This window comes from Euleptes europaea, chromosome 7 (genome assembly GCF_029931775.1).
Source record: "Euleptes europaea isolate rEulEur1 chromosome 7, rEulEur1.hap1, whole genome shotgun sequence".
In the NCBI taxonomy this organism is placed as follows: domain Eukaryota; kingdom Metazoa; phylum Chordata; class Lepidosauria; order Squamata; family Sphaerodactylidae; genus Euleptes; species Euleptes europaea.
In genome coordinates this window covers 78,703,846-78,729,266 of record NC_079318.1, presented here as the reverse complement: position 1 = coordinate 78,729,266, position 25,421 = coordinate 78,703,846, and the positions used below count along the sequence as shown (strand labels likewise).

Sequence of the window (25,421 nt, the reverse complement as noted above, 5' to 3'; positions counted from 1 at the left end):
GTTTGGCCCCTTTAGCTGTGAAGACATCTTCCAACCATTTATAAGCCGTGGTATCCAAAAACCCTTTTAAAGCGATGTTGTTTATAACATTTTCAAACTCTAACTACATCACTGGGAATACAAAGTGCGGTAACCCCCAATGTTTGGGGCTGGTTACAGGTAACATTTGTATGGTGGAGTTTGGTTGTTTGAGTGATCTTTGGGTGGGAGAAAAGGGGTAAATATAGGGAAGAGTGAAAGGTAGAAATATAGTTCTTGGGGTTTTGTGTGTGTGTAAGGCTGATTTAGTGGGGGGAGTTTGCAAACACTGTTAAAAGAAAATAATTAAGTTATTTGTATTAGCATTTTCCCTCAGCATAATGTACAACTACCAGTTCTTTTTGTTTGAGGATTCTTCTAAAAGGCTGTATGAAAGGGATTAGCAGAGAGTTCCTTTGAAACTTCTGCCAAACAACAACATTAGGGGGGGGGATGTAAGGTTGCCAGGTCCATCTTCGCCACCGGCGGGAGGTTTTTGGGGCGGAGCCTGAGGAGGGTGGGGTTTGGGGAGGGACTTTGATGCCATAGAGTCCAATGGCCAAAGTGGCCTTTTTCTCCAGATGAACTGATCTCTATCGGCTGGCGATCAGTTGTAATAGCAGGAGATCTCCAGCTACTACCTGGAGGTTGGGAGAACGAAATAGACACCACTGTACAAGTATCAAGGGATTTGGAAATAAGTACAGGAGCGAAACCAATTTAAACAAAGTGCAAAAAATATAAGCTACCACATATAATTCAAGACAACACAAGACAAAATGTACATCAAAACCCACAAAAATCCATGTATACAATTCATATGTACAAAAGTTGTTTATCAAAGTTGTCTCGATGAGTACAGAATCTTCTTATTGAAGGCAGATATCATGTAGCAAAATAGAGGCCATCAGTTTGTGGAGGATACGGCCGTTTCAAATTCTTAGCTTTGAATCCTTACCTGGAGTGGGGCGTGATTTGGCTCTGTACCCCTTGTGGGACAATTGAAGTTACCTACATTATGTTAATGGCATATATAGAAAGATATGCAGTATATTGAATGAAGGACTGGAGAAGAATTGCTTTATAAGCTAAGAATTTGAAACGGCCGTACCCTCCACAAACTGATGGCCTCTGTTTTGCTACATGATAAAGATTTTTTGCACTTGGTTTAAATTGGTTTCGCTCCTGTACTACCTGGAGGTTGGCAACCCTAGGGGGGGTTGTTTCTGAGGTAGTTGCTCCAACCGGAGCAGAAAGGTAACTGCTAAACGCGGGTCAGTCCTGCCCTTCAGAACACTGCATATTAGCCGTAGGCGTCCAGATTTCTGCCGCTTTATACGCTCCCACCACGCTCCGCCGCAGAACGCTCCGCACTCCGCTTTTCCGAACGTCGGCCGGGCAGAGCGGTCCTCGCGTCACACGTGGAGAGCGAGCGAGCGCGCGCTCGAAAAGCGTCATCGGAAGACGTCATCGGTGAGCGCCTGTCACGGCCGCCATTTTGCTGTCTCCGCCACCCCTCCCCCCAACCGGTTTCTGTGAAGAAAAGGCGGTTCGAGGTGAGAGTGGCGGGAGGACGGTCGGCCGGCTCTTCGGGCATTTATTTTTCCGGACGGGAAGGGAGAGGCTCTCGGTGTTATTCCGGGCCGCGCTACTGTGCGTTGGCTCGGCAAAGACCCGCGACTAGGAAAGAGCTTCCTGCGGGCTGATTTGAATCACTCCGACTGGCCTGGCCGGCGTCGCCTGCCGTCCAGCCTACAAAAACCTCAGTCTGTGACATTTTTTTATCCCGGCTTTTCTCTAAGGAGCGCATGGCGCAAAGTCCCATCCTCCATTTTATTATCAAAGCAGCCCTGTGAAGTAGGCTAGGCAGTGAGCGAGCGAGTGCCTCAGGTTACCTAATGAGTGGGGGTTCGAACCGAGATTGCTCTAGCCCAGCATTCTTAAGGCTGCATCATCATAGCATCACAATAGTTGCACTGTGGGGTGCGAGGGGTGGACAGAAACTAGAGCAAACTCCTTGTCCGGGGTCTTGTTTCAAATGGCACATCGTACCCGGAGCGGTAGGCTTGGGCTGGTCTGAAACCATTCTGAAGTGCTAGTGCAGCTCTGTTCCTAGACATTGTGGGGAAGATCGCAGGTAGTTTGCCTGGCTCCATGCATCTCCAGAAATGTCAGAAGAATCTCTTTTTCCAATTTTTTAAAGGATAATGCTGACCTCCCTTACGGAGAAGTTATAACGGTTACTGGAATGATTTTTGTGAAGTAAAAGCACTATGTCAGTGCCAGTCTGCAGGGGAGGGGCTGTGGCTCAATGGTAAAGCATAAAGCATCTGCTTGGCATGCGAAGGTCCCAGGGTTCAGTCCCCGGCATCTCCAGTTAAAGGGACTAGGTAAGAAGGCGATGGGAAAGACCTCTGCCTAAGACCCTGGAGAGCCACTGCTGGTCTGAGTAGACAATGCTGGCTTTGATGGACCAGGGGTCTAGTTCAGTATAAGGCAGCTTCATGTGTTCAGTCTATATTTTTATTAAGTATAAGAGAACTAAATGCCTCTCTCAGCTGTTACTTTTAAACTGCAGTTTAACTGGAAGCACCTGCATCAAGTTTCAGCTGTGCCATAAGGTTCTTGCATGGCCTTAGTCATATGCACTGTGGGCATAATATTGACAAACCCTACAGGAGTGTTATAGTATTGCTAAGGTAACACATTACCATGTATAAAGTCAGTATCATTCTTTGTACAAACTTTTAATTTGCAAAATTCTTTGGTTTTTTTCCCCTTAGCCTCACAATTTCCATGTGAGGGAAGAATAATTATTATGCCCCTTTTATGCATAGACATCTGAAGCTGAATGCATTGGTTACAGCACACAGTGAGTATATGCAGAGGTGGGATGTGCCCAGGACTCCTCTTTATCCTTTGGCCTGCTTTTCTTAATAACTGATAATGACACCGTGGTAAAGGAGACAGCAAGGTCAAGTAGTCCAACCCATACTAACCTCCCTCCAGAAAAATCTGCACTGCTAAAACTGCAGTGTTCTGCTGAGGAAGCAAAATAAAGATGCCCTACTGTAAGAGTGCATGCCCAGTTCAAGGTACTGTTCATTGAAAAAACACTTCGCTTAAAGACCGGATTGCTTAAAGTAATAAGCCCAGCAACATCCTACAGGCAGCAAAAGGGGGGGGGTAGGTGTGCTTGTCTGAGTATTTCCTACCTAACCTGAAAAAATTGTTTTCTTGCCCTTGTGTTCTTGTTTCCAGCTCTGCATTGTTCTTAGATTTGAACTCTAAATGGCTTGTCTCTTTCAACTGAACCACTGTTATTACTTTCTGTATTTGGTAACTTAATCTGAAGTGACACTGGTCTTCCTGTGGTTTTTCTTGTTTGTAAAAAGGTAAAGGTAGTCTCCTGTGCAAGCATTGGGTCATTACTGACCCATGGGGTGACATCACATCACAATTTTTGCTAGGCAGACTATGCTATTGAGGTGGTTTGCCGTTGCCTTCCCAGTCGTCTGCACTTTATCCCTAGCAAGCTGGGTGCTCATTTTACCGACCTCGGAAGGATGGAAGGTTGAGTCAACCTTGAGCCGGCTACCTGAAACCGACTTCTGTTGGGATCGAATTCAGGTCATTAGCAGAGCTTTGACTTCAGTACTGCAGCTTACCACTCTATACGCTCCTTCATTTCCATCTCTTTCATGCAGGCAGAGCCTAGAACGCAATGGGAGGAGTAGCACCTGCCTGAACAGCTGTGGCGCCTTCATGGAATCTTGCCCCACGTCAGGCTGTGCCATGGGGATAGCCAAGGAAGCTACAGAACAAGTGGATGGAGGTGCCAGCCTGTCCATTTGCGTGGAGACTTGCTCTGAAAACACTCGCTGGGGTGGGCAGATTGAGACCACTTTGGAGGCGATGACCTCGACTGGAGCTTGTGTCAGTGAGGCAGACACAGCAGTCGCCCCCAGCGTGGAAAGCTGTCTCCGGGAAGAGTGGCCATCGCAGCAGACTTCCTGCTGCAAGAAGAGGGGACGGGAGACAGCAGAAGGTGAGCCTCCTCCTAAGCAAGTGAAGAAGCAAGCTGAAGAGACAGACCATCAGAAAGCCTGTGGTATGTTTCTGGGTGTTTTTCCGTCTCTGATGAGCCTCCTATGCCGTGGCCGGAGACTAGAGTCATGTTGTCTGTCTCTTTCACAAAGAGCGGAAGAAATTAAATGGCTTAGTGAGAATATGTTTTCAGAATCAGCATCAGAGAGAAAGCAGGTAAAATACAGGCTATGTCCCTCTTTCTGATTGCATTTGCTATACTGTCCCAGAGCCCAACTCATCAGCCATTTCTCATTGTGCTCAAGTCTGCAAGAGACAAGCCCTGAAAGAGAGTTTGCCTTTCTGCACCCATTTGTGGAGATTTTGGAGGGAGGTGTGTCTGATTAGAGAGTGGTTGGAAGGAAAGAGATGGCTGAACCTAGTGGGTATGGTTTGCTGATGAAAGGATAGATCCTACCCCTTACTCTTAAGTGTCACTCAGGATTTCTGCAGAGGCTCTGTGGTGTGAGGGGTAGTGCATGAAATTGTTATACTGGCTGAAGTCTCATGGAAAGTTAGTTCTCAGTTCTGCACAGGCTATCAGATCCTTGAGGATTTAAATCTTCTATAGCAGCGAGAGTGAGGATATGAAGTGGGGAGGATAGCTGAGCAGTCCAGGAGAAACTGGATGCAACTGCTGGGCTCACGTGTGAGGTGGCTGGAGCTGACTTTCTGCATGGGCGGTTAAGGCTGAAGGGTCAAGAATGCAGATGGTGGGACTGGGAGCCACACCCAGCACCGTGTGGTCGTCATCTGAGCTCTCATAGAATCACAGCATTGGAAGGGGCCACCAGGGTCATCTAGTACAACCCACTGCACAATGCAGGAAATTCACAACTGTCTTCCCTCGACACCCCCAGTGACTCCCCTACTCCATGCCCAGAAGATGGCAAAAAAAAAATTCCTCCATGATCCCTGGCCAATCTGGTCTGGAGGAAAATTGCTTCCTGACCCCATAGTGGCGATCAGCATTACCCTGAGCATGTAAGAATGGGCCACAAGAGCCAAACACTGACACAACCCTTCTTGCCCTTTCTCTCAAGATCTGCCTAAGTTCACAGAATCAGCATTGCTGACAGATGGCCATCTAGCCTCTGCTTAAAAACCTCCAAAGAAGGAGAGCCCACCACCTCCCGAGGAAGCCTATTCCACTGAGGAACCAATCTAACTGTTAGAAAGTTTCCCCTAATGTTTAGCTAAAAACTCTTGTTATTAAATTTCAATCCGTTGATTCTGGGCAGACCTAGGGCAACAGAAAATAACTCCACACCATCCTCTATGTGACAGCCCTTCAAGTATATAAAGATGGTTATGATATCACCTCTCAGATATCTCCTCTCTAAGCTAAACATACTGAGCTGCTTCACCATTCCTCATAGGACTTGGTCTCCAGACCCCTCACCATCTTCATTGCCCTCTGGACATGTTCCAGCTTGTCTACATCCTTCTTAATTTGCGGTGCCCAAAACTGAACACAATACTCTAGGTGAGGTCTAACTAGAGCAGAGTAAAGCGATACCATCACTTCGCATGATGTGGACACTATAGGTCTTGATACAGGCCAAAATCCTATTTGCCTTTTTAGCTACCACATCACACTGCTGACTCATGTTTAGTGTATGGTCTAGTAAGACCCCCAGATCCTTTTCGCACATACTACTGTCAATACACATCTCCTCCATCTTATAAGTATGTGTTTGAAAGCTATGCAATTATCCTGGTCCTTTCTTTCCAAGCAGATGAGTTCCAAACGTCAACAGCCATGGCTGTTACTTATCCTGAAGGTGTGTCAGCAGCCGTCCCATTGAGACAGAAATCTACCCGTGGCCGGAAGCCCAAAAAGAAAGCAGAGGTTCGCAAAGGCCCCCCTCCTCAGGAGCCCAGAGTGCAAAGCGAGGTCCCTGGGACATCGGAGAATGGGCCTTCCCTGCCTGTGAAGGTGCCAAAGAAGCGAGGGCGCAAGTCCAAGGCAGAGCTGCTCCTACTGAAGCTGTCGCAGGGATTGGAGTGCCAGTCGACCGAACCTCTTCACCAGCCGAAGTCACTGGCCAGTGATGAGAGCGAAGATTGCCTGCCTACCACTCCTGGGGGGCGCCCAAAGCGTCGGGCTGCTAAAGTGTAAGGAAAAGGATTTAAGGCCTTTGGATAGAAGGAGTGGGTGGATAGAGAGAGTTATTTGGTAGACTGGATAAGGCGCTTCCTAATTAATGACTAGAGGAAATTGAATTTAAGATACTTCCCCAAAAAGGTGAGCTTGGAAATAGGTAGGAGACGCCATGGTGGTCACCAATGCTTTGTGTATGCCCATTGAAGAAGAGTTGGTTTTTATATGCTGACTTTCTCTACCGCTCAAGGGAGAATTAAACCGGCTTACACTCACCTTCCCTTCCCCTCCCCACAAGAGACACCCTGTGAGGTAGGTGGGGCTGAGAGAGTGTGACTAGCCCAAAGTCACCCAGCTAGCGTTGTGTGTAGGAGTGGGGAAACAAATCCAGTTCACCAGATTAGCCCCCGCCTCTCCTGTGGAGGAGTGGAGAATCAAACCCAATTCTCCAGATCAGACTCCACCATTCCAAACCACCGCTCTTAACCACTACACCACGCTGTCCTCTTTTTAACTTGTGCTCAAGTTCTTCTTGACCTCTTCTCAATAATTCAGCTTCATCCAGTTTTGCCGAGCTGGCTTTTTTGCTAGAGCTGTCAGCTATTGAAACCTTACCAGTTATTTACTTGATCTGCCTTTATTTTTTTTTTATGGGTAAACAAAATTACCCCGCATGCTAGGGGTAAAGTGTAGACGACTGGGGAAGGCAATGGCAAACCACCCCATAAAGATAGTCTGCCTAGTAAACGTGGTAATGTGATGTCACCCCATGGGTCAGTAATGACCTGGTGCTTGCACAATGAGACTACCTTTACCTTTTTCAGCAATAGGTACAAAGAAAAAGGCCTTCCTGTGTTACATCAAAACCCAGTTTGTACCCTCAGGTATCAGAAAGAAGGGAAAATGCCTCTTCCTCAATGGCATTTGTGTGTATATTTCAAGATAACTATGTCCCCCTGAAGATGCTCAGTTATTGTTACCAGTGACTAAATATATAGGATTTATACCTCACTAAAAGGTATGTTTCCTTATTAGAATTAGTTACCCAAACCAATGAGGCAATCTAATTGAATTTTATTGCTAACTCCAGAAATATTTAAAGTAAAAAACACATCAACATTGCATGAAAAATATTACAAAATATTACAGAATATAACAAGATGTTACAGAAAATAAGCAGAATATTAACAGATCTGTTCAGTAAAAATTACAATAAAAATACAAAGTTCACATACCTCTGGATGGGCCATGCTGGGGAAAATTCTTTAGACAGACAGACAGCACTGCAGCATAGTCTGCTAAAGAACTCCCAACTACTGGCCAATTTCTAACCCCTTATATACTCTTTCTCCATGGGAACCCTAATCTGTGTTTATCTACTACAATCTTCATACTAAATCTTAAGGATTTAAAACATTCTCAGATATCAGACAAAATGTCCCCTTCACTATATCAGCAAGGTTCTATTTGCAAGGCTATATAGTTAGCTGATAAAGATATACATGAATAATCAGATTCTCATGAATAATCAAATTCTCAATGTCGAGCTAGATAACGATAAATGGCTAAATATATAAAATGGTGAGAAATACTTTTTATTCACACAATGGATGTGAGAAACGATGCTAAATAATTAATCTCTATTACCCCCACATATCATAGGCAGCAATTTTAAAAGGCCAAAAAGCGTTCCTGTCTTCATAGTGAAGGTCGTATTGGCTGAGTGCCTAGATCTCCTTAGAGCTCACAGTATTTGCTGTACTTTCAATTCATAGCTAAACCAATCAATGTACAATGATCCTTTAACATTCTAAGCTTTAACATTCTAATTGCCGCAGTTTGCAACTATATTTAATGAGTTTCAACCTTTTATTTGTATAAGACCGTAACAACCCCCTCCCCTAGTCCAGTATCTCCATAGTTGTAGACATCTTTTTTCCATTGGCTGATCAAACCCAACAAGCTTGCCTATCCAATATTAAGCAAGGCATGTTTGAGCTTGAGACTGAAGGCCTGAACAGATGTGAGACTAGGAATTCTGTGTCTGCAGCTCCCAGGTACTCTTAAAAAAGAAGTAGGTGCAGGGATACTTATCCTAACAATACTGTTGCTAGGATAAGCTAATAATTCTTGGAGTTCTCGGTGCTGGGATTTCTCCCATTGTCCTTTGGCACATGGGCAAGGTAGTCCCTAGATAAAGATCTTAAAAGGTAAAGGCAAGCATTGGGTCATTACTGACCCATGGGTTGACATCACATCATGACTTTTACTAGGCAGACTATGATTACCCGGGGGGGGGGGGCTGCCATTGCCTTCCCCAGTCATCTACACTTTAACCCCAGCAAGCTGAATTCTCATTTTACTGACTTCGGAAGGATGGAAGGTTGAGTCATCCTTGAGCTGGCTACCTGAAACCAACTTCTGTTGGAATTAAATTCAGGTTATGAGCAGAGCTTTGACTGCAGTACTGCAGCCTACCACTCTGCGCCACGGGCTACTTCAGTCTAAGATTAATTTGAATGGTCTTAGACTGGTGTAACAGTTCATGGATTGTGCTGTTAGTCCTTTGTGGCTTCTGCACAGAAATGCCCAAGTGATAAGTCCTTAGCATTTATAATCTGTTTGAGAATCCATCCCCTTCTGAGGTAAGTCCTTATCTTCCTACCCCAAAAGGAAAAAAATACAGTCTGGACATTTGGCAGTCCCAGTCTCTGGCCCTTTAGGTGTGATGATCTTGTAGAGGTTTTAGATGGTAAACGTTTTGTCTTACCAGAGCCATTTTCCATCTGCAAGCACTGGAATATTCTGTGCTTGGGGCTTGATGGTTCATCCCCCAGCACCTTTCCTTCTTTGCCTGCTACGAACTTGCAGCCAGGTTGCATCTCATAGAGAGAATGCAGTCCTAGTGAATGAATTATTAGAGTAAATCCTAGGATGGAGGGCCTTTCTCCACAGGGGCAAATGTCAGTTCCTTGGGGCTGTTTCAGTTCAGGAAGAAGGCATGAGGAAAACACGCACACACATCCTGTGTCCCTATCCTGAACCAAGTCAGAAGCCCACATACCTGCCACTAAGGGAGGGGGGAGGGAAAGTTATGTTAATTGAACTTCAGCATCAAGTGTATTTTGGGACTGAGGAGGGCGATAACTTTGACACTAGAGGAGCAACTGGCTGCCACCTTGTGGTCCTCATGCACAGGTCTCATCAGCATGGCTGCTACATGGGGCGGGTAGGATGGAGGCAGCTGTGACTAAAGTCTTTGGTCCCTCATTGCTCTTTCTTGGGTCACCTTGGAGGGTGATGGGTGAGATTCTGTGCCGTGCGACTTAGCCCCATGTCCTTGTATGTTCCCAGGGCCCTTATGTACCTCCAGGAACTGGCTGAAGAGTTGACATCTGCCTATCAACCCCCCACTCAAGGAACCTCAGAGAGCCCCCTTAGGCCTGAGGAACCTGGCAGGAAGCGACGGGGTCGGAAGCCACATGAGCAGAGGCTGGAGAATGACGAGGATGCGGACTTTGTCCCCTCGGAAGAAGGGCTTCTGCAGGCTGCAGAGGAGGAGGAAGCGGCGGAGAGTGACCTGTTGCTGAGTGAGGCGTCTGAGCCTGAGGTGGAACAGAGCCTGCGGGGACCTGTGGTAACCTGGCACTGCAGTACTTTTTTGATTAGGGCCTCTTTTGTCTGGTACTTCTGAGGCTAAGACAAGGAGGCTTGTGGGGAGGGGAATCCCAAAATACAAAAAGAGCCCAGCTTGCTTTGCGGGAAATAGTTGGGTGGGGTCTTCTCTTGGGAGAGTAGGCTGCAGGATCTTGGGGACGGCTTACATGGCAGTTTCTTTCCTCTAGCGGCCCAAGTCCCAGTGCCGAGGGTTTGCCTCCAACGGCTTGCACAACGCTGTCATGGCTCCTGTCTGGAAGTCTCTCAGGGTCACCCATCACTTGTGAGTATGGGGCTTCTTGTGCGTTTCTCTCTTGGTTTTCTAAATAAGGGGGGAGAGCTTGGGGAAATGGAAGGTGGCTGAAGGTTTGACCTGTATGGAGTGGATGCTAGTGACTCCTGGCCAGAGGGGCGGCACCGATATGTTGCCCAAAGGGTTGGCACCTGATACCTCTACTCATCCATGCAAAATCCTTCTGTGGTGCAGAGGGTGCTAGTGCTTGAACTAGGGGATGCTTCAGCAGATCTTACAGGCTTTAGTTTGGGAGAAAGGCCCTGTGGGGGAGGACCACTTGATTCCATCACTGTTTACTTTCACATGCCACTGGGAACTTGGAGAGGGGGCCGTCATAAGCAGTGAACAGACAAGCTGTTGTTTGCTATACTTACAAGTCATATGAACCTGCCTCTTTGCTGAGTCAAACCTTGCTTCATCCAGTTAAGTGCTGCCTACTCTGATTGGCAGTAGCTCTCCAAGGCCTTATCTCGTTCACTGGGCCACGCCCCCTCCTCCTTCCCCCTCACTCCCATATTTTTCTCCTTTGCTGTTTGTTTTTAGTCTTGAGTGAGTTTGCCATTATTTTATACGGCCCATTGAATAGGAAGGCAATAAATATTTTAAATAGAAAAACAGAGGGAGGGTCTGCAAGACTAAGGGGGGCGCATTGTGTGAGGACTAGAGATTTAGATCCTCTGGCATTCAAAAGCCAAGGCAAAAAACAAATGTTGGGAAAATGTAAAATGTATGTACTTGCTTTTAAGCCTGAACTTATTTTACTGGTTTAAGAGCAGTATTCTTTATGTCTTTAACAGCATATAAAATTTTATTATTTACCTTTATCGGGTGGGTCCGAGGAGAAATCCTCGTTCCCTGCCTTTGGGTCTTCTTTTCCTCCTGCTTCTGGCTCCCCCCTCTTTCTGCTGGCTTCTGCCAGTGTTTGGACACCATTTTTGTTTGCTGGGCAATCCAAAATCCCTCCTAGGTTTTGTTTTGTTTGCAACGTCTGCACTGGTGGGAGGTTTACCCCAAATTACCTTTTTATTTTTGTTTAAAGCTGGATTTTTCTGCAAACTTGGTTGCATCACTGTTTCTGTGTGGTTGTGCTTGCTTTTCCTCCAGGCGTGAACAACTTCATTCTCATTGGGAGTTTCCAGAGTGGGTCCCGTCCACTCGGAAATGGGTCTTTCTGTCTGAAAGGTGAGTGGTGTCGGTGGCAGAGAAGGTGAACTGGAGGTCGATCTGTTGTGTCTTATTGATCGATCCCATTTTATGCTTCCATTCCTCCAAGGAGCTCAGGGCAGCGTGCGTAGGTCTCCCCTCCTCCGTTTTATCCTCACAGCAACCCCATGAGGTAGGTTGGACTGAAAGAGAGTGACTGGCCCAAGGTCACCTTGTGATCTTCATGGCAGTGTGGCGATTTGAACCTGAGTCTCTTCAGTTTTAGTCTTAACTATTTGCACCATGTTGGCTGTCCACGAGAGCAGCATGCAGGTGATGAAAGAGGCACATGCCAGTGGCTGCTGTGGTTGGTCAAAGGGGCCACCTGGAAGGACTGGCAGGGGAAGGAGGTGGTAAGCTCTCCTTCCCTGGAGGTTTTTAAGCAGAGGCCAGATGGCCATCTGTCAGCAATGCTGATTCTATGACCTTAAGCAGATGAGGGAGGGCATCTTGGCCATCTTCTGGGCATGGAGTAGGGGTCACTGGGGGTGTGGGGGGGAGTAGTTGTGAATTTCCTGCATTGTGCAATGGGTTGGACTAGATGACCCTGGTGATCCCTTCCAACTATATGATTCTATGAAGGAGGAAGGCGAAGGTCAATGATAAGGAAGGGGTGTGCTCTGTGGCTGCTGTGGCAAAAGATTTTGTCCCTTTCACCTCCAGGGCTGTGAATCCCCATCAGGGAACAGGCTGCACATGGCACACATCAAGGAAGCTTGCAGTCTTTGGGGGTGGGGAGGGGGTAGCATTTCTGCTTCTTAAGGGAGGGGTGGGGTTTACGTCAAAGGTTCCGTGGAAGTGAGCTTCCATTCTGTTCTCCTCCATCTCCCTAAGTGAAGTGAATGAATACCTCCCTGGGGAGACCAAATCCCCTCTCTTCTCCATCAAGCGGGAAGGTCTGCAGGAGGACAGCAGCATCCTCTACAGGATTAACAGGTATGCTGTAGGGTGGGTGGGAAAACGGGACGGTGCTGTGATGCCCTCCTCGGATTTTTTGCACACACAACAAATTATCAGTAGAAATTATGCATATATTACTATCCTTGCGTAAGTCTGATTCCAGGTTTCAGGTCTGTGGTAGTAGAAGGAAGTAGATCAATCCTAGCAATCGGCCTGAGATATCCAGGAATGCAAGATTAGTCGCTGCTAGAGTTAAAATACTGGCTAGAAATGGTTTTGGGTTTCCTTTCATAAACTTCTTCACTGGACACTATAAATAGTTCGACATCAAATGTGATCAAGGATGGGGGAAACGGCTCAGTCGTGAGGATATTTACCTTTTAGAGGCAGTTATCCACTTTCTGATTTTCTTATCAACCTTGGAGGGCTTTGGATTCAGGCCAGGCGACAAATAGGGCAAAGTCTGGAAGCAGCTTGCCTGCAGCTGAGGCCTGAGTCTCAAAGCCTGGATGAAAGCATATATAGGAGTTTGTCTCCATTTGGGGAAACAATAAGTAAACATGCCAAGATTTGTATGCCAGGGAGATTATTAACGGCTCCTTATACCCTGTATTGGGTGGACACAGCTTTTGCTCAGCCAGTGACACCCCTCCCTCGAGCCTCTTGGTTCAGGGTTTCTGAGGTTCTGGGCCCCTGAAGAGCTCTCAGGTGTGCTCCCATGCCTTTGCCATGTCCCCAGTCCAGTGTCTCTTTTCCCATGTCCATTGTAGCTGGCATCAGCTTTAAAGGTCTGAGGCAGAGAGGACTTTCCTGTTCTGATACTTGAGATCCTTTGAATGAGAGATTTCAAGGACTGGATTTTGAACTTTCTACATGCAAAGCAGATGCTTAACAACGGAGTGGTTCCCTCCCTTTCCTATTTTGCAGGTTTAATGCCTTGCAGCCACATGAGGAACGCTTAGACATGACTTTCTTCGTCGGGGGGCCCATCTGGGCCATGGAGTGGTGCCCAACCCCTGAAGGCTCCGTGGCATCCCAATACGTGGCCATCTCCTGTAACCAAGGCATGGATGATCGGCACAGTTTGGTGGGAATCCATACAGGGCCTGCTCTTCTTCAGCTCTGGGAGCTAGGACCCATTCAACAAGACATGGGGTGAGTTGGGCACAAGGAAGGGCGGCTGCTACGGGGCCTGTTGGCCATTTTCCAGGCTGCCCTGGATTCCAGATGAGTGATGCAAGCATTGGGTGATATTTTTTTTGCTGTGTTTTCTTAAGTCTAAGATTTTGCCTGGGATTAAAGTTCCAGCTCTAGGGCACATTTACAGGCATGTCAGTCCCACAAGAGACCTGTTGGCTGGTATAGCCATGGACAGAATGAGTTTTTCCCCATCTTGGGGTAGAGAGCCAGGTTGCCTGTGTGCTAGGCCAGGTTCCCTCTTTGACTTTGCAGAATAGTGCACTAGAGATACAAGAAGGGGCAGGCTATGTGAGAGGAGGGAGAAGTCTGTTGGAGCAGCAATCAGAAGTTGCAACAAGGAGAGACAATTTTCTCAGCCAATGGAATCCCCTCCCAGACTACTTTTTGGAGACATTCTAGAAACAGGCTTTTCTGGGACTTCCTGTTCACTGCGATGGGTACCAAATGGCACAGCTGAGTCAATGCCATCAATTGTGGGGGGAGGGGGGAGGTTAAGGGATCATTGGTATATGAGCAAGGTTTCCCTTAGATTCTCCTACATTCCCTTCCCTCGAGGTCTGCAACCAAGCCAAGACTAGCGTATGCCATTGCCACCAGCCATGGCTGCATCTGGGATATGAAGTTTTGTCCAAGTGGAGCTTGGGAACTCCCTGCCACTCGTCGCAAGGTAAGATCTTTAACAGATTGTAGATGGGCCAGAGAGGAAGATTGGAAACCAGTCTTTACGATTTTTTGTTTTCCTTGAAAATTCAGGGATGTGGAGCAGGCAACACATGTGTCCTCACAGGGTCTACTACCTATTGGGAGGTGACAGGGAAGCCTCTTGAAAGGGCCTTTGTTGTTATCGTTTGCTCTTCTGCCCCCTGCAGTCTTTCCAGATGAGCCGGCTGGGACTGCTGGCTGTGGCTTTCTCCGACGGCAAGGTGCTGCTGTATAGCCTTCCGCATGCCCAGGGCTTGCATGCCTACAGGAGAGCCCAGGTAACAGGTAGGAAGAGCTGTAACATTCCCTGGGAGAGTGGCAGGCTGGACCTGGGGTCCATCAGAGCAAACCCTATGCAAGTGGCTGTGACCTTGCATGATTATCTTGGGCATTTCTGTCTCCCCACTGAGCTTTATAAAGAAATCTCATTCTCCCTCCCTTCCCCAGCTTAATCTGCCAAGCAGCATTTAGGAGTGCATTCTAGGGCAGAGGAGTGACTTAAAGTGAGGAGGCTAGTTGAACTCTCCAAACTGGATAGTGTTGATGAAAAGCAGTTGCTGCCCTTTGCTTGGAGGGAGCCTGTTGTAGTATCAGCCAGTGAAGAGCTCTCATGCCATACGTCCAAGAACAAGTCATCTGCCAGTCAGGATTCGGACCCTTTGTTTCCCCATCAACTCTGTCTGCCTGGTGAGCTCCTACGTGTTAATAAAACCAAAGTTTGCTACAAGTACGGACCACAGTCCTTCAGTAAGAGAAGTCAAACTTGCCAGTTCTCCCTCAGCAAACAGCCATGATGGTTTTCAGGACTTTCCATTCAGCGCTGACTGTCTTCCCCATGCACACATATTTAGTCCCAAGCTGAAGGGGATGAGGTGTTCCATTCTGAAGCAGAGGTTTCCTTCAGGATTCAAGAGACTATTGTAGTAGCACAGTCATGGCCTCCCTGTAAGGGTATAGGGAAAGCTGTGTCCTGCTGCTTTCCTAATTTCCCTTCCCCTCCCCCCACAAAGGATCTCCTAAAGTTATCCCTTCCCCAAGCTGAGAAAGGTTTCACAACTGTGCAGGCAGGAGGCTTCAATGCAGTCTTCTACCACTCTGGAAGATGTTCTTTCCAAGGAACTGTCCATGGATTCCAACAATGAATGTCTTCTTTCCTCTCTCGTCCCCTTCCCCTTCCCTGCTCAGCCATATCGGCTAATGATGCTTGTAATTATATCTGTCTGTAAGAATGATAGATGATGATGATGGCTGTGTGTGTGTTTGCAACACTCGTGGGCACTCAACCTTGGCCTCTGGTGATAATGAACAATCAGTCCCCCGGGAGTCCGGGCTGAGCTCTGAGCCCCTCCCCCCTCCTTCTAGTGCCATGTTGGGTGAGAGGGGGAGCACACATGCTTAATGTTCCATTAACCTCCCCGTCCTTCCACTCTTGCCAGAGTCTAACAGAGCCCCCAAAAGGACATCTCTTTGATGGACAGATGGCTGGGAGATTGAAAAGTGAGCGAAATTTGGGGAGGGCAACTGCAGTCTATTACCTTTAAAAAAAATTAACTCCCAACCAGAACGAATTTTTTAAAAAAAATAACAACTGTGGTGGCAAGTCTACAGATGAGCATCTATAAAAGGTCTCCAAACATCTAAAACTATGTCCATGCATAATTGTCGTTTATATGTCCTATGTTCAAATGTTGATGAGATTGTAAGGTCCTCAATCCATTGTATTACTGGAGGTGGGAATTTATCCCTCCAGTATTGTAATATAAGCTTTTCAGCAACAGTAAGGGCACGGAGAGTCCATTTTCAGTTAGTCTCCAGGATATAGGCGAACAGTTTAAAAGTACATAAGCATCCTCAAACATCAGTTAATATTCTAATACATAATTATGAATAATTACTTCCTCCGAAAAAGACCAAATAACTGGACAGGCCCAAAGCACATGTTTAAGAGATAAGTCCTGTAAGTTACAGCACCAGTAATCAGACACTTTACTTAGTCCTTTACTAAACACTTTATTAGTCCTTTAATAAAAAGTCCTCTTAGTGCCCAGTATATCCTAAAATCATAATTTTTTTTTCTGAATAAATTGCAGCTTAGGGTCCATAGAAACAACAGGTATATTCCATTGCTTAGGCAAAATAGGGCGATCCAGCTCCATATTCCATTCATTTCTGCGACTTTATAAATATTTCATGTTGATTAATAAATATGATAACACAAACAAATATTGGTGGGTTTATTTCTGCATTGATTCAATGAGAGTTTCCAAGAGTAAGGGGAGATTCGGAAACACTTATTCTTCCGGGTCATATTTAGATACCAACAAATGTTGCAGTTGTAAATATTGCCATTCAACAGAAGTTGGCAGTTCATATCTAGAACTCAGCTGAGAAAATAACAAAAAATTGTTGTCATCTATTAATTTGTCCAAAGTAAAGATCCCTCTATCTGTCCAAGCCTTCCATAAAAAAGATTTCTTTTCAATTTTTAAATTTGGAGTGGCCCATGGTGTTAATTTAGCATGTGAAAATGGGTCAGATTGATATTGTGACATTATGCACCATAATTCTCTAACTGCAGAAATTGCAGATGGATCTATTTTGGCACATATAGACCCTAAGGCAGAGCTGTCAGACAAGAAGGCTCCAAAATAGCCAAAGATGGATAGTCCAACTGAGAAGAGCAGTCCCAATAATTAGTACAAGTTAAAAAATATGCCTGATGATAGAAACCAAGATCAGGAAAATCAAATCCTCCTTCATTAAATGGGAGTTGCATCCTGAAAGAAATCTGAGGTGGTGAGGAATCCTACATAAATTTCCAAAATAAACTATTTTTATATGCTGGCATCCCCCTCCCCTCCTTTTCCTTCTTTCTCAGTCCCGGTCTCCTTCCTCCTGAAGCGGTTGAGACTGCTACATGCCTGGTGACCTCCCTGTTACCATCTGTTCGTCCACCAGTATTATATAGAAGTATAATCAGAGTGCCATCTTACACTGTTTTGTAGTAGCTAGAATAGGTTATGGTTTTAATTATGTGTTTTAAATTGTACTTACATATATTTATGGGTTTTATGTTGTAAGCCACCCTGAGCCCTGTTTGCAGGGAAAGGGTGGGGTATAAATAAAATTATTATTATTGTTGTTGTTATTAATATTAATTTTATTATTAATAATAATAATTTACATGAAAAGGAATTGCACATAAAACACATATAATACAAGATATAATATTCCTTTTGAGTGTATTTACAGTCTTATCACCTGGTTGATCTTGTCACTTCCTTCCTATCACGTGTGCTCTGGTTGTCTATGCTACATCCGGCATGGGGGAGATCTTTGAGCCTCCCCAGCTGTGGTTGCCCTACTTTTCTCTTTGAGAATTTCCTTCTTGTGATGTGGAGGGTGGGCGCCAGGAGTTACTCTTGCCTGCCTTGGTCTGGAAAGGTTGCACTATTAGCTAAGCTGTGAAGCCTGTGAAGCAGGGCCTTAGCCAAGGACCTGGGTGGTGGTTGGGCAGGTTCCCTACACTGAGCTGAGTAGCAGAGACATTTGAGTCGCAGAGGAAGTAGCTTGTGTGACTGCAGAGTTCCTCTGGAGTTGCTTCTCTCAGGGAACCAGCAACTCTTGTGCGTGTGTTGTATTTCAACTTGTGCCTTTCCGAGAAGCTGGCCAAGCAGGGCTGTTTCCACCAAGTTGTTTCTGAGTGTGCCTGTGGATGCCAGCTTTCCTGGGCCTGGTCATGGAAAGTAGCAGCTCAAAAGATGCCAGCACCAGAGTGGGAGTAATGAGACCCCTTCTGCTGTTTCTTGTGGAGTGCCAGTGAGGGAAGCCAAGGCTTGGACTTCCTGGACCAGACAGGTGATACCTTGAGGCAGGGAGCTGGTAGACAGGAGAGTTGTCTTCCAGCAAGGATTTGAGCTGGCCTAAGTGGTGGTTGAGGAGCCCCGTGGTGCAGAGTGTTAAGCTGCAGTACTGCAGTCAAAAGCTCTGCTCATGACCTGAGTTTGATCTTGACTGAAGTCGGTTTCAGGTAGCCGGCTCAAGGTTGACTCAGCCTTCCATCCTTCCGAGGTCGGTCAAATGAGTACCCAGCTTGCTGGGGGTAAAGGGAAGATGACTGGAGAAGGCACTGGCAAACCACCCCGTAAACAAAGTCTGGGGATGTGATGTCACCCATGGGTCAGGAATGACCCAGTGCTTGCACAGGGGACCTTTACGTGGTGGTTGATCCCATCTAGCTCCTGGAATTCATCAGAAGGGAGAGTTAGGCTAGAACAGGGCTCCCCCACCAGTCCCAAGCTTTCAAGGTCAAGGAAGCATTAAAGTTTCCACTGGATCCTGCGGAGGTTGCTCGCCGTCTGACCCCATCTCTCTTCCTCTCCTAGATGGGCCATCACCACGGCACACAATCTGCAAGGTATGTCTCCGCGTCAAGGCCTAACATGTCTCCATCTGCGAGCTCCCTTGTGGTGGAGGCACAAGTCGTACACTGCATCTTTTCAACTTGTCTGTTCATTAAGAGAGGTGGTTCTCTGTGCGAGGGGCAGCCTCTCAATAGCCAGTTAAGTTCAGTCTGCCCAGATGCTCTTTTGTTTTCTGTCTGGAGTTGGGTAAAATTGGCTTGTTTCCCTTGGACCAGCAGTTACTCTGAAAAGACAGAGCTGGTTCTTCACTCCCACCAAACCATCTTACTACTGCTGATGGCTGCATCTCTTTCTCTTCAGGTACAGTGTGTGGCCACTTTGCAAGTGGGCTCCATCCAGGCAGCGAGCCCCGCTGAATGCGGGCAGTGTTTCAGCTTGGCATGGATGCCCACCAAGCCTCACCATCAACTGGCCGCTGGCTTCTATGATGGTGAGAAGGGAAGGCCCTGTAGAGGGAGGGAGGCAGGTAGGAGGGGTTCCCTTCTGTTTGCAGTCCTGGCACCACGCTTACGGTCTCCTCTCCCCAGGCACTGTGGCCCTGTGGAACCTCTCCAGCAAGTCCCTGCTGCAACGGATCCGTCAGCCCGATGGCTCCCTCAAGCTGTACCCGTATCACTGCTTCCTTGCCCATGATCATGCTGTGCGCAACATCCAGTGGTGCAAAGCAAACAGGTGTGTGCATGTGTGCGTGCAAAGTAAGACAGGTTAGTGAGAGCTGCTTTCCTTTAGTGGCTAGCCTCCAGGGTTGTGAAACTCCCTGCCCCAAAATGTGGTGATGGCTGCCAACTTGGAAGGCTTTAAGAGGGGAGTGGACATGTTCATGGAGGAAAGGGGTATTCATGGCTATTAATTAAAATGGATACTAGTCATGATGCATACCTATTCTCTCCAGGATCAGAGGAGCATGCCTATTATCTTAGGTGGAACACAGGCAGGACGCTGCTGCTGCAGTCGTCTTATTTGTGGGCTTCCTAGAGGCACCTGGTTGGCCACTGTGTGAACAGACTGCTGGACTTGATGGGCCTTGGTCTGATCCAGCAGGGCTTTTCTTATGTTCTTAACACTCAACCTGGCTGTGGCAGAAGAAGTCAAGCAGTAGTGGTTGGCAGTTGGCTGCCTACAGAGAGATGCTTCCTGGGCCCCCAGTTTCTGAGTGCAGTCTGTCTTGCTAGCCTCTGCCTCTTCTCAGCCAACCCGAGCATGCCTTCTCCTCAACCCCTTTCCCCCTGCAACTGGCAGAAAGAGCTTGGAGTGTCAGTGAAGCGATCTGTTTTCGTCCTAGCAATTTCATGGTGACGGCAGGGAATGACCGCAAGATCAAGTTCTGGGACCTGCGCCGGCTGCACGAGCCCATCAACAGCATCAAGCGTTTCCTGAGCACGGAAATTGCTTGGCTGCTGCCTTACAGTGGGATCACGGTTGCACAGGACAACTGCTATGCCTCGTGAGTGTGTATGCACGTGTGTATTTTGGGAAGGGCATGCAAAAGCCTGCTTTGGAGCCTACACTGTTGTTCTTACCCTCGTGGCTGAATAACCATCCTTTTGGGAACTAATTTACCCCAGTCACAGGAAATTGGATTTATCATTTTCACAGTGCTGCAATGTGGGGAGCCAGGAGTCTCCTGTGGGGTTATGGCAGCTGCTTCGCAGAAGGGCACAGAAGCCTGATTTGCGCAGTAAAATTGCCATATGCAGTTCTTACCCCATTAGTTACATAGGATAAATGTGCCAGCTTTCAATGCTATAAATAACAGCGGTCTCTGCTTGGATGTAGTGGCAATTGTAATCCAGCATAAATAGTCTGAGAACATGTGGGCATATGCGTATGCACAAAAACATAGGCGTGTGCATACTCCATCAGGAGTTTTCCTATAAGAGTGCTGTACCCCAGCCTACATCCCCTCATATCTTCTGCACGTTCTTAGGCTTCTTCAGAGACCAGTTCCAGAGAGCATCGTCAGAGTTTTCTCCACCTGCGATAAGTCTAATTTACTTGTAAAACTGGCAAGCAGTTCAGGAAACAATGCATATGTTATGCAGACACACATTATGGGGGGGAGTGTATGAAAATAACACCTAAGTTTGAGAATGTCGTCTCAGCTGAGGTTTATTTATGTATTTTATTTATTTCAGTTTATTTCCTGCCCTCCCACCTCAAAGTGGGGCTCAGAGCGGCTAACAACAATTAATAAATTACATTTCAAATTACAATAAAAATACAACGAATACAGTACATACAGTTTAAGACTCTATAAATGAACACTACGGGCTGATGACCTGCACCCCCCTACCACAAGGGCCTCACCAGAACCCAGGCGAGGGGCGGACCCTCACACAGCGCAAGGCAGGAAAGAGCCGCTGCCATGACAACCTGACAGCTTCAGCCCCGTGTGGCATGGGTGTCAGATGGCAGGAACAGAGGTGGTCCCCTGCCCACACCCTCCCACGCCATGGATAAAAACCTGCCAGACAGAAACCAGAGGCAATCTCCCCAGCAACAGCCCCCTCCCAAACATGCCCAACAGAACCACAGTACAGGCCATGCCCCCCCCCCACACGCATCCTTCCCAAACCCACAGAACATCATCACCTCTGGCAACCCCCAACACCGTGATGTTCTGCCCAGATTCTGGAGTTGGGCTTTCAAAGGATAGTATTTGAAAATAAAATTTCCCGGTTGGACTCTGGATGTTCAGGTCTCCCTACTGTGCTGTGTTTAAGCTTTCTTCCTTGTGAAGGTTCCCACTGGTTTTAAGCAGAGGCAGCAAGTCCAGAGAGCTGGACATTACAGTGTTTGATTCAGCATCTCCTTGAAGATCTCTAGCACAGGAATCCATTATTAAAAACAGAGTTTTGTAATACTAGGACTTCCCTGAAACTGAAGTCACCTGTATGTTTGTTGCTGTTCCTGCTACATTGCCAGCCTTCGGGTCTTTAGACTTGTTGGCTGTTTAGTGGAAGCTGCTCTGGATCAAATATCGGGGGTTACCACACTTGTATTCCCAGCGATGTATTAAGAGTTTGAAAATGTTATAAAAAATACTGTTCGCACTGTATTCCCACCAATGTATTAAGAGTTTGAAAACGTTATAAAAAATACTGTTCGTACTTTGGCCCCTTTAGCTGTGAAGATGTCTTCCAACCATTTATAAGCCGTGGTATCCAAAAACCCTTTTAAAGCGATGTTTTTTACAACATTTTCAAACTCTTAATACATCGCTGGGAATTCAAAGTGCGGTAACCCCCTAGTCATGATGCTGGGTTGTTTGGCAGTTGAGAACTGAAGATGTGTGTGGGGAGGTGGGAACCAGGCCCATTGTACAGTGGAATTGGGGGTCATGCTCCCCGACATCTCTTGTATTGCAGGTATGGCCTCTGTGGGATCCACTACCTCGATGCTGGCTATCTGGGCTTCCGGGCCTATTTTGTGGCCCCTCGCAAAGGGACCGTATGGGTAGGTTTGCACTCCTGCTGAGGGCAGAAATGAAGCAACATTCAGTTGAGGCCTCTCCACAGCCTGGTCGGGTACAGAAGGAGTCGGGCTCTGTGCCTGGCTCTAAATTCTCTGTCCTTTTTCAGAGCATCTCTGGATCTGATTGGCTGAACTCCATAGCTGCTGGAGATGCCACAGGGGAGCTGGTGGCTGCCATGATGCCCGACCTGTCAGTCAACCCACACAACGTCAAACGACCCTCTGAGCGCCGATTTGTAGGTGTTGCTGCCACTTCATTTGGGGTGGTTGCCTCTCGGTGGTGTTAATGGCATTAGTATTGTCCAGTCACAGTGCCATAGGGAGAGAAGAGAAACCTTGCCTCTACTAGAGAGGTGGCATTCTTGATGTGGTTGAAGACTGAAGGAGGGCATGGTCATTCTCATTCCAATCCAGAAGTATTCCTCTCCACAAGCACCCCACTGACCCGGTTTCTGCAGCTACTGCTGCTGTTTCTTGTCTCCACAGCAGCTCTGAGGAAAATGTTGTACTCCCCCTGCCCAATGTCATATATTAGGAATTTAGGTTAGCCATCTTCCTCCACCCAGGAAAGGCAGGAGCTTTTGGACCAAACCTCTTCCCTCTTACAAAGGAAGAAAAGGTGGGACAGTGTCTCTATTTTGAAGACCCTGAATTCCACACTTAATTTCTCAGTCATCACCACCTTCCCTTCCTGTGAGAATTAGTGATTAGAATTATTTGTTAATCAGGTTAGATTAGAGTTCAGAAGAGGTATTCTAGCTCATCACTATGTACAATTGTGAAATAATTTCTCCCTGAAGCTGGGGTGGAGAGAAATTAAATGCAGAATCTCAAGAGGTTTTCTTATGGTGCCTTCACCTGGTACTCTTCTCTCCCTACCCCTAAAAACATAGTCGTCAGGGCACCAGGAAGTCTCAGGGCATGTGGGATTGGGGTGGGGGGCTCTTTTAGAGATGCTGATGTATTGCACTGGAATTTTTGGCCAGCTATTCCAGGAGTGAGAGGACGGAGTAATTCCTTCTCTTTGATCTTATGGCTTGGCTCTCTTGCTTGAGCCACTTCTTGAGTGGGCAGGCGGGGGAAGCCATCAGCTTGGCACATCTGGATATCTCTAATAAGAAAACAGTATTGGTGAGCTGTGCCATTGTTGAGGGCAGGATCAGAGCAAGGGAATCTTCTTGCCATGAACTATTCTCTGAATTTCCCCATGTAGCCTATCTACAAGGCAGAACTGCTTCCCTGTGGCCCAGTCAGCATCGATGCGAGGACAGGAGCCAGCGGGAAGCCCCCAGTGGAGGGCAGGACGTACAGTGAGTCAGTGGCCCAGAACTACATCCATTTTCAGGATACTGACCTGGTGAGGGCTTGGAGGAAGCAGGGCTCTATCCTGAGCGGGATGGAAGGGAGGTTTTGGTGAGGGTTGGGAAGCCATGTACAGCTCCTTAAATATCCCAGCATGCCTTTCAGGTGGGAGGCTTCTGCCTATCAGATCATATGCTGGGGAGTTGTCCTCATGTTAGCAAAATGCTTCTGGGAAAGAGGCTGCCCTCCGCTGTTGGTACCAAGTGGGGATGGGCAGGCGGTGGTGGCGGGGTGTGTGGTGGCAGTCGCCTCCCCCCCTTCCCTCACCCCCAAGAGGCCAGGAGTCCTATCATTGCTCTCCAGCTGCTCCTGCCTCCCTCTCCCCCCTTCTTGGGTCCTTCCCATTCTTCGGCATGTTTCTGGCTGATAAGACTAATTTCAGCCAGATGATGAGGCTCTGGTCCCAGGCCCATCAATCGCTGGCTTGACAGCAGGAGGCCCGCCTGCACAGGGGCCCTGCCGCTTCAGGGGGTGCAGTCCTTTTCTTTCCCTTGCTGCTGCCCGGAGAGCCTTGCAACTGCTCAGGCTGGCTGCGCTTGCTGTTGAGACTGATTCTCCCTTCTCCTCTGCCTTCTCTCCACCCAAATTAAGAGGAGCTTCTTCAGGAGGAAGTCCCGGAAGCAAATGCCCATGCAACAAGTAAAAGAAGGGGATGGCCTAGGCAGATTGCAGCTGGAAGCAGTACACAAGGTAAGACCATCTTCGAGGGCTGTCATACGGAGGATGGTGCCGAGTTGTTTTCTGTTACCCCAGAAGGTCGGACCAGAACCAACAGGTTGAAATTAAATCAAAAGAGTTTCCTTCTAGACATTAGGAAGAATTTTCTAACAGAGCGGTTCCTCAGGGGAACAGGCTTTCTCGGGAGGTGGTAGGCTCTCCTTCCCTGGAGGTTTTTAAGCAGAGTTTAGATGGCCATCTGACAGCAGTGCTGATTCTATGACCTTAAGCAGATGATGAGAAGGAGGGCACCTTGGCCATCTTCTGGGCATGGAGTAGGGGTCACTGGGGGTGTGGGGGGGGGGAGGTAGATGTGAATTTCCTGCATTGTGCTGGGGGTTGGACTAGATGTCCCTGGTGGTCACTTCCAACTCTGTGATTCTATAAGAAAAAATGGCTACATCATGGGCTTGTTGGGGGGGGCAGTCTCAGGCATCCCGTTGTATATTTGGTACATGCATGCGTTTCTCTCTCAAGACTCTGGATCTTTGCCAGAGCTTCTGTGGCTGGAGCCAACCTTTCCTAGTTCTGGGACAGAGATGACTGGCCCAGAGAGTTTGGGGTGAAGGATACAGTAGGGCTCATCCCGCCCCCTTTCCTTCGTTGATTGTTTTTTCCTCTACTTCTTCGACATCCTCTTCTTGACAGGTTCGCTTCAGCCCCAACCTGGATTGCCACACCTGGCTGGTGTCAGGGGGCCAGTCTGGCATTGTGCGGGCGCACTGCATCCGCGCGTTGGCTTCTCCCCCGAGCCGGAAACTCCTGCTTGAATGCCAGGCCCAGTTCAGCGCCATGTTCCAAGCTGAGGGCCCGGAGGATGAGCTCGGAGGCAACCTGACTGGGCTGCACACTGCAGTCAGCTGAGTAGCCCCGGGAACCCCCACCATTGTCGTGGCATCGGCACACATCACCAAGGGATTCAGGCCACCTGTGAAACATCCGGAGCTCCGACGGGATCTTGCATAATGCTAGCAGCTGGTGGACTAGCTGGATCCTAGCTTGAACTCTGGGGGCCGGCCAGCTCAAGAATGGACAGGCTGGAAAGAAGCACAATGGGATGGGGGCACAGCCGGCCGCTCTGACTGCCCCCAGCCCTCCAGCAGCGTTTGTCCCATGAACTGTCAGCAGGTCCTGAGGAGGAGGAGGAGGAGGAGCCCACTCCTAGCAGGACCTCTCCAGCAGGGTGAGGGGCATGTCGTCTCTAGCTGAAGGGTCAGGCTCTCTTTTGAACTCCCTGTGCATGACTCAAGGCATCGGGCTATGAAAGGAGGGGTTTTTC

General features: G+C 47.7%; 1 protein-coding gene across 1 annotated transcript; it reads left to right on the top strand.

Annotated features, from left to right (window-relative positions):
• The first annotated feature begins 139 nt into the window (after positions 1–139).
• Positions 140–25,006, top strand: GTF3C2 (general transcription factor IIIC subunit 2). The gene is made up of 20 exons (XM_056853419.1): positions 140–159; positions 1,381–1,491; positions 3,726–4,129; positions 5,841–6,222; positions 9,563–9,845; positions 10,054–10,148; positions 11,265–11,342; positions 12,198–12,299; positions 13,191–13,418; positions 14,019–14,130; positions 14,333–14,450; positions 18,551–18,582; positions 18,890–19,019; positions 19,117–19,261; positions 19,872–20,033; positions 21,958–22,045; positions 22,171–22,299; positions 23,277–23,420; positions 24,017–24,115; positions 24,791–25,006. Exons 1-20 carry the CDS (start codon positions 140–142, stop codon positions 25,004–25,006), a joined length of 3,078 nt encoding a protein of 1,025 aa, XP_056709397.1.
• The last annotated feature ends 415 nt before the right edge of the window (positions 25,007–25,421 follow it).

Excerpts from the sequence above, each read along its gene's own strand:
- GTF3C2 (XM_056853419.1), top strand. The coding sequence starts at position 140 with ATGTTTGGGGCTGGTTACAG. Across the intron at positions 19,020-19,116 it reads GGCCGCTGGCTTCTATGATG|GCACTGTGGCCCTGTGGAAC; the intron begins GTGAGAAGGGAA and ends TCCTCTCCCCAG. Across the intron at positions 23,421-24,016 it reads ATTTTCAGGATACTGACCTG|AGGAGCTTCTTCAGGAGGAA; the intron begins GTGAGGGCTTGG and ends ACCCAAATTAAG.